This window comes from Capsicum annuum, chromosome 2 (assembly GCF_002878395.1).
Source record: "Capsicum annuum cultivar UCD-10X-F1 chromosome 2, UCD10Xv1.1, whole genome shotgun sequence".
In the NCBI taxonomy this organism is placed as follows: Eukaryota; Viridiplantae; Streptophyta; class Magnoliopsida; order Solanales; family Solanaceae; genus Capsicum; species Capsicum annuum.
Window position 1 is genome coordinate 15615953 of NC_061112.1, and position 9245 is coordinate 15625197.

General features: G+C 34.7%; 1 protein-coding gene across 2 annotated transcripts; it reads left to right on the plus strand.

Annotated features, from left to right (window-relative positions):
• Nucleotides 1-2774: 2774 nt before the first annotated feature.
• On the plus strand, nt 2775-6116 carry LOC107857648 (tyrosyl-DNA phosphodiesterase 2). Of its 2 annotated transcripts, none has more exons than XM_016702501.2 (4): nt 2775-3445; nt 4579-4742; nt 4840-4950; nt 5340-6116. In XM_016702501.2, the coding sequence occupies exons 1-4, from the start codon at nt 2887-2889 to the stop codon at nt 5931-5933; spliced, it is 1428 nt and encodes a 475-aa protein (XP_016557987.1). In that variant the 5' UTR covers nt 2775-2886; the 3' UTR covers nt 5934-6116. The 2 variants fall into 2 exon arrangements, with proteins under 2 accessions (XP_016557987.1, XP_016557988.1); XM_016702502.2 differs by having other exon boundaries at nt 2783-3445; nt 5349-6116.
• Nucleotides 6117-9245: the final 3129 nt, after the last annotated feature.

A 9245-nucleotide genomic window follows, 5' to 3' on the forward strand; every position in this document is an offset into this window, starting at 1 on the left:
TATAGAATAAGGACTGTCAGATACAGTCAATCAGTCTCAGTATTAGAATTCAGATAGTTCTACAGAATTCAGGAATGTCAGATACAATCAACTTATATCAGATATAATCAACTCAGAACAGTACAAAACTCATCTAGTTCCATCAGATTCAGGACTGTCAGATACAGTCACTCACGTTATCAGTTATTTCAGCCATCAGAACTCAGTTACTAGTCATGTTAGTTATTAGTAAATTTATGTTATCACGATCTCAGATATAGTTACTATTTATTCATGCATGTATTCTCATATTCATATTAGTCAGTTAGCAAGTATTGTTCATGTATATGAACCCCATGCATTCAGCCTACCTCATATGCATACCAGTATATTCAAAGTACTAACACATTTTCACTATGGTGTCTTATACCAGAGGTTCAGAAGCATGAGCTCCAGAGCATCAGTCGCATTCCAGTTTCAGCAGTCAGAGTTAGCAGTGAGTCCTCATCTCTCGAGGAAATGATCACTTATTTATTATCTCATTAAGTAATTTATTAGTTGGAGTTAGTTAGGGACATATCCCATCAACTCCTCATTCAGATAGTTCAGTCAGTTAGAGGCTTTCCAGATTATCTTGTTCAGACTATCATGTTATTTCAGTTTTGTTTTGGGTATTTCATACCCCATTCAGACGCTATATCTTTATCAGTTATGTTATAGTCTTGAACCTTATGGCCTTTCAGTTCATGTTTCCACAATCATACAATATATTATGCAGTATACAGGTACAGATATCAGTCATGGATTAGCTTGTGGTCCTTCGGGGTCATGAGCACCGTGTAGCATTCCAGGTACCAGATCCGGGGTGTTACATAATAGGTGTAAAGCTGAAAAGTTATTCTATCAGCTGGATTTTCTGGAATCCACACTTCTTCTTGAGATTTCTAGTTGAGGATTGATTATAGGGTCCCCAAAATATCTCAGGAACATGTTAGAACACGACATGTACCTACGAAGGTAGTCTTTGTTTTCATGTTAGTAGCAAAAGGTGCTTCTGTTTGTGTTATAAGAGCTTTCTAATGTCAACATCTTTCAGTTCGATGGTTATATCTTCAGTGTTTGTTTTGGTGGTTACAAGATTATGAGAGTTGTATGAATATCTTACCTAAAAATGGGTGTGTCCAAATAGAGTGACAACTTGCAAGGACACAAGAAAAATGAGATGAACTGTCCAATTTCTTTTGAATTCATTATTTCCTCTAATTGTTTTAAATCAGGTTAGCAATTTTAGAGAGGTTTTGCCCTTTATTTATTTATTTTTTGATTGTTAAGTGCTGCTCTTGATATTGAAGATGTAAATTAAATGGATCTAGTCAAAATCATTACATTGATTGTAGAATCAATGGTTTGTATATCTTTTTACCTTGCTAAATAATATATGCACGTTTAAACTTTTATTGTCTGTTTCAAAGCATCTCTTAGATCACTTTGAATTGTTTCTGATATTTGGTTAGTAATTTGAATTTTTATTATCTCCAGTGGATCTTTAATAGTTTGAAGTGAGAAGAGAATGACGAAGAAGCGAGAAGTAGAAGATGGCGTGGTGGCTGAGGAGGCAAACTCAAAATGACAGAAGGTAAGGAATCAGTCATCTCCCTCTCTTCCAGCAGTTGCTTTTGAGAATCCACTTTTTCCACTTGCATCTTATGATGATGATGAAGAAGACGATAATGATGGTAACAGAGGACGCATTGCTGAGCAAGTTATAAATAATGGTGGAAACAAGGACCAAAATGGCTACTCATCTAATGACGAAGAAGATGAGGATGGTGAGTCTCATGGTAGAAGATAAGGAAAGCGAAATTATATGTGGCGACTTTATTGATCGAGCTGCTTACTGGTTATGTGATAGATTATTCTGTAAGCAAATTCAGCGCTGGTACGTTAACCCTCAGGGCCATGCAATGTGGCACGTCTTAATGGGCTTCAACTCGTACTTTGCAAACGCATTCTTGATATATTGTCGTGCTCAGCAACATAAATGAAATCCCAAAATCAAGCACTTGTTCGGGTCATATCTGAAGATCTAGAAACCAAAAACTCAGTAGTAGAAGTTACTTCTCTTTTGAGATAACCTGTAATACAAAACATGTGCAGGAAATGGATCGGGGGAGCAGCACAAAGCAAACAGTTGCAATTTTTTGTTTCTATCTTCCCATTTTGCAGAATGTAATGTCAATGAAAGTACGGAATAGTTTTGAGTCGACCGAATAGTGGTTAATTTTTGACTGTACAATTAGTTGTCTCCCAGTGTAACATATTGTTATACTCTTACAGAAGATGACATGGATTAACTAGTTGATTCATTTTTTTTTTTTTAAAAAAAAAGTCTTTCTTGTAACTTTATTTGGTTTGATCTTTTAATTCTTACTTTGATTCACAATTTTATTTTTTCTTAATGGTCCAACTTGCTAAAAGCTTGAAGGAATGTTGGAGTTGCAGATTTGCTATTGTCTTGTGAACTTTTAGGCATGGAGTAAGTGAAAAGAAGAAAGAATATTTTAGTTGATTGATCTATCAATAAGAGAAAGAAAATTATTTTATTTATTAATAATTTTTGATAAATTTAAAATTTATAATAATTAGAGATATTTTAGTAAATTTATCAATTACATACAATATCATACCTTCAAACCAAATAATAAAACTGTTATTAAACAATAATAAATAATACAGTCCATCCAAATATTATACTATATTATACCATACAGTATAATATCATACCATATCATACATTATGAAATCACGACAAACCATCGTCCAAACAAGAGCTTGAGGAGTAGTATCTTTGGATAACCGTGTAGGCAGCGCTGACTAGAGCGGCAAACATATGGTTTCAATTTCAAAATGCCCTTTCACTTTCTACCCAAAATCAAACCATTTCTTCTGTCAACCAATAAAACCCTTTCAAAACCCCTTTGTGTACGGTACGGCATCATGTCTTGGTCATGTTCAATATGCACATTCTTGAACCCTCCAGCACAAAAGTCATCTTGCCAAATCTGCTCATCTGACTCACCATTATCAATCTCCTCATCATCATCTGACCCAAAACCCAAATGGCCATGTAGAGCTTGTACCTTTATAAACCCTTATAACAGTATACACTGTGAAATCTGTGGTACTAGGGTTTCGGCTTCTGGACTCGCTACACTTGAAATTGATGAAGATGATGAGTTGGCTTCTTCTGTTGGCAATGTGTTCTGGCCTTTGAGGTCTTGTCACAGTAAGGGGAAAATAACTAGGAAGGTGCTTGAAGATGATGTGAAGGAGGAGTCTGTTAGATTTAGATGCGCAAATGCTGCAACCAAGAGGAAGTATTCAGTTGGGGTTGAAGAGGATGAGGTTGATGCTATGGGGTATCGGGATGTAAAGGCTGCTGCAAGTAAAGTAGTTGAAATATCAGGTATATTTGAGTTCCTTCTTTCTATTCTATTTGTTGTTTTATGTATTTGGATTATTGTCCTATTTTGTTGTAGTTATTGGTCCTTTTAAGAATTCTTTGTCATGTTTTTACTATTTTACTATGGCTTCGTCCTTTTTCTTGAACTGTTTTGTTATGCTTTCTCTTGAGCCGAGGGAGGGTATGTTGGAAATAGTCTCTCTACCTTTCAAGGTAGGTGTTAGGTTTGAATATACACTATCCTCTCCACTTGTGTGATTACACTGGGTATGTTGTTGTTTATTTTATTAATTGTCTATAAAATTTAGGAGTTTTTTATGTTTCTACATGAAATAGCTGATAAAAGATATTCCTTTTTTTGTTGGTTTCGTGCATATAATGGTGTTCGTGCATATAATGGTGTTCCCGGAGTAGGTTTTGAATTTTGCGCCAACATGGTTTCAGTGCAATATCTTTAGTATGTGTCCGAGTAAATTTTTGGACATGTGGATATTGTGAGCTCTGTATTTGTATGAAATGGGACTAAATGGATTTAAAGTATTCACAGAATTGGCCCCAACTAGATTGAGGCTTTGTTGATTAATATGATATATTGAACTCCTCTTAGAGTTCAGGCTGTGTGATTACTGATTTCTATTTTAACTACCGGTTCTTGCTAAGCGTGTTTCATGATATATTTGCAAGAAATTTATATGTAAGTGATAGTCTTCTGACCGAGAAGATCTGCAGTTCCCATCTTTCCCTTGCGTAACCCAAATTTTTCTGATTGATTGGTGATCTTTTCTGTTGCATGCCACTAGATCATGTACAGAGATACAACCATGGGAACTTCTCCCGGGAAAAGGAAAAAGCATAAAAGTACTGTGGGGGGGGGGGGGGGGGGGGGGCTTTTCTGGGATTTATGATGTTTAGTCTGTCTTCATTGTCGAAAAAGTCTTAATTGTGGATCTGTTAGTACGTTTTTGTGATGTTAAGCCGTTTGATGCTATTACATACTTTGTTTAGCTGAGGAATATCTAGATTTTGCATTCGAAAAGTTTACCTTTTCAGATTAGTTAGTGTCTTGCTCCTTTAACTTTGACTCTATGCTGCCTAATTTCTTTCCTTATTTCTAAGTGCAATGATTTCTATTGCAGATTCGGTGGAACAGGGACTAGCCAAAACTTTCTCAACCAGTAAATCCAAAATGTTGAAGATCTTGACCTACAATGTGTGGTTTGCAGATATAGAGATGCACAAGAGGATGAAAGCTTTAGGCGACCTTATTGCGCTGCATTCTCCAGATGTTATATGTCTTCAGGTTATCATCATTTATCTATATGTCAATATGCAAGAGAAACTACGCCTTACATGAAAGTTATTGACTCTGTAATTTGTTTTCTGTATCACCTATTCAGGAGGTCACTCCAGAAATACATGACATTTTTCAGCACTCTGATTGGTGGAAAATGTATTCTTGTTCAGTTTCAAATGTGATGGAAGTGACGAGAGGATACTTCTGCATGCAGGTGATTAGTTTAATACACCTTGAATATTTGGTACACTGTGTATTCTGAAGGCCTATTATATGATTTTTTCCCTTTACTTTCTGATCCTGATATATATATTCTGTTATGTGCACTGGTCTTGGGCTTTTATATTGGTTATGGAATTCTTGCCACAGTTACTGTAATTAGTTCCACGCATAACAAGGGGAAGTTTTCAATATTGACAACATAGCTTTCAAGTTGACCTCTAGACCACAGAAGTGCCACTATAGTGCTACTTTTACTCACTCTTTTAATAAGGGAAGTTCACATTGAAGATCTGGAACATCTTAATAATTGCTCAACATGATTCCTTGCAGATTTTTGAAAATTTTAGTCCGTTTTATTGTTAAAACTTTGTCTTTGACAAGAAATTGCAGTTGAGCAAACTTGCAGTGAAATCCTACAGTAGCAAGCCATTTAGCAATTCTATAATGGGAAGGGAACTCTGTATTGCTGAGATTGAAGTTCAGAAAGATATGACCTTGGTCGTTGCTACCACCCATCTTGAGAGTCCCTGCCCTGGACCACCCAAGTGGGATCAGATGTACAGCAAGGAACGCGTGGAGCAAGCCAAGGAAACTGTGGAGTTACTTGAGAGAAAACGGAATGTAGTCTTTTGTGGTGATATGAACTGGGATGACAAATTTGATGGTCAATTTCCTCTACCTGATGGATGGATTGATGCTTGGGGGAAAATGAAGCCCGAAGAAATTGGATGGACATATGACACCAAGTCAAACAAAATGTTAAGCGCTAACAAGACACTGCAGAAACGTTTGGACAGGTTTGTTTGCAAACTGCAAGATTTCTGTGTAAGTGATATTAAGATGATTGGGAAGGATGCAATTCCAGGTCTCACTTATATCAAGGAGAAGAAAGTTAAGAGTGAAGTTAAGAGACTGACACTACCTGTTTTGCCTAGTGATCATTATGGTTTACTTTTGGAGATCTCTCCTCAGTAGTCCAAAGTTGAGAGATGTATTGTTTATTGTTCTCAATGTATCATACTTCACTGTGCAGATTGTCTATATGCCCAGTAATCAATGTAATAGGGTCTTAAAAGCTTTTGCAGAGCACTTTTTGGGGTACATTCCTAGTGCTCATGTTTGCACAGGAAATTCGAAGAATGAAATTTTTAGTCTATACATTCTATGCCTTTTAGCTTCTTATGATACCGGTATCAGTTCTGTGCTGCATTTTCCATTTGTCGGAACTTTTCTTGGGCTTTAGTTACATCAACTTTTAGCAATTTTCTGCTGCTACTTCTAGCCTTGTATAAAACATACGGTAGTTTTATAAAGCCTGTGCTAAGTCCGGGTCTAAACTCAAGTACTTTAATATTTTATATAATAATATAATTAAATATATAAAATAATTATAACTTGCAAAGATCATAAATTTAAAAATATTAATATCTTTATGAGTTTAAGAACATATATTCTATAGCTATAAGTAGAGATATATTTCTTCAGATATTTATTAAGTCTTAATTTTATGTAGAATTTCACGTGTGGTAATTTAAGCTTAGTTTTATATTAAATTATGAGAAAAAAAACTAAATTCATCAAAATGAACCTTGAGAATCTATTTATTCTTTATATTTAGTTTATGCTCAAGAATTAATGTTTATGCTTAAGAATATTAATTCTTATTTAATCAAAAAGATATTTTAAAAATAATTTGATCTTAGTTGATACCACTACCTTTATTTTTAACTTTATTAATAATTTCAGCTTAAAATATTTGAAATATTTTATTGATAATTTCAAAAGCAAAGATAAATTGTCCACAAATATTCTATTCAATTCATAAAAAATAATTAGGAAATATTGAGGACCATATCAGTTTAGCATAAATAAATATAACTTATACAATACAATTAGTTAAAAGACTTACCGATTAGTTAAACTGTAGGAGAATCTAAACAATTGAGTTGATTGCCAGTCTAAACAATTCAGTTGATTGTCAGCCTTAACTCTCACCTTATTGGTAAAAGTTTGATTCCCAACTTTGTAATTTCCTTCATATTTTTTATTTCTAAAAAATATAAAAAGTAGTTAAACAATTAAAAATTTAAGAAAAATTCAATAATGATTTCTCATATTATGACACACTGTACAGTCACATTTGAAAAGCAAAGAAATAAAGTAGTTTTATCTTTATCAACTACATGCCATAATTTTAAAGTATTAACAAATCATTTGAAATTACTAAAATTGTCTCGTGAAGACTACCAAAATTTATTATTCTCTCTTATCTTTAATCTATAATATATAATATATTAAAAGTGTGAAGATCCTTAGAAAAGTGATTTAAACTTCTTGCTTTTTATCAAAACACTTCACAATAGACAAAGTCGTCTTTTTTTTTATTCTAGAATGTCACAGCCCGAACCAGGGTCTAGACGTAATAGGCAATCCCAAGTACAACCAGGATCGAGAACTGTCCCCATTACCTAACCCATCCACCAAACGCATACCTTGAGTCGACTAAATTTCAAACATATAACAAGATAACATATTTACCAGCTGGTGACTTTGGGATAAGTCTATAACCGAGACCAATCCAACCAAGTCTATCCACCCCATAACCAACCAAACCAATGTGGAAACCATAAACCAAAATCATATAGAATAATAATCCAAAGTATGTATATGTATATGACATAAACAATCCATAACATACTCCAAGTCCAAAGTTGTCCATACAAGCCTCTAGACCAACCAAAGAGTACCTAGTCGGGACATGTTCCCGACCATAGCCAAAAACCAAAGTTTATGAAGGACAAGAAATATGTAAAGTAAATCATGACATGAAATAGATGTCTTCCGAACTATGGAAGCTCACCACTTCAATCCAAAATCGACTGTACCCGAATCCAATCACAAAGCAAGAGAAGTAGAATGGTCGGTTCCTACATAGCGTAGGTATGCAGCCGCCAGTAGACGAGTTAGTGCGTGAACACTAGCATGCACTTAGGATAGGGATAAAATAATGTCATTTACAAAACCAAATAAAACCATCCATATGTATACAACCATACATATATATACATACCGGGAAAGGGAATCCGTGTTTAGCATGTATTAAAACCTTTACCTGGGTTGTGTAACCTTGCCGTTTAACTACACCTATGGGCCGTATGAGTTCAGCTACCCCTACTGAAAGAGTCCCAGTGAGTGTAACCGCACGAACAGAAAATATCCCGTAGGACGACTAGTACATCCCTCCAATATAAAACGTGATACTCGTACGTGGTCATTAAAGACTCCTCATATCGGCAAATATGAGTTTCCAGTTTTGTTCCCCCCGGAACCTCCACCTTCCACGACTTAGTTACACATCCTTCCTTTAATGTCCAAATTAAAAACCATGTCCAAACAATCTAATTACCATTTATTACCAAGACCAATTATTAGTGGTATCGTCATACCAACCCTACTTGTATGATTTATCCAAAGCTAAACCATTTAGGTTAAGGGGACTCCCAAGTGCCCTTTCCGTTTACCATATTAACCTCTTGGGAGACTTCCATATTCCCCACAAGTATAACCAATTGGCCTTAAGCGTTTGGAAATCATTTAAACCAATTCCATTAATGCATTCACTTGGGGAATTTTCATATATCCCGCAAGGTTTTCAAAATAGACCAACCATGACCACCAAAACCTTAACCTTTACCCCATTCCAAACCATTTAAGACCATGCCAAATATTTAAAGCATTTATACTATATAAAACATGCAAAACAATTCAAATCCCTTTAAGGTTCCATTACTAAACCAAACAATGCAAGAGTCCGCAAGGTTTTCAAAATAGTATAACCATGACCACCAAAACCTTAACCTTTTCCCCATTCCAAACCATTTAAGACCATGCCAAATATTTAAAATATTTATACCATTTAAAATATGTAAAACAATCCAAATCCCTTTAAGGTTCCATTACCAAACCAAACAATGTAAGAGTTCCAATGAAAATTCAACAATATAGTAAAAACATTCTTTGAGGCATTTTATTGAACATGTTGAGGGTATACATTTACCAAGGCCAAAACCAACATGTAAATCACCATAATTAGGGTTAATCAAGATCCATTAGTTAAACCATAACCAACAACCAACCACATATGCAAGCCATTATAAAAAACATGTAAAAACATAGTTTAAATCAATACTAAACCATATGTATAAAGACCCTCAACAATTTTTGAAATCCACCATTCATGATTCATAAACCAACGTTTAAAACATAATACACATGACTTTAATTTGA

What these genes read in the sequence shown, in the direction of transcription:
- LOC107857648 (XM_016702501.2), top strand. Translation starts at nt 2,887, where the DNA reads ATGCCCTTTCACTTTCTACCCAAAATCAAACCATTTCTTCTGTCAACC. An exon ending in CAGATGTTATATGTCTTCAG is followed by an intron (nt 4,743 to 4,839) that starts GTTATCATCATT and finishes TCACCTATTCAG; the next exon opens with GAGGTCACTCCAGAAATACA. An exon ending in GAGGATACTTCTGCATGCAG is followed by an intron (nt 4,951 to 5,339) that starts GTGATTAGTTTA and finishes GTCTTTGACAAG; the next exon opens with AAATTGCAGTTGAGCAAACT.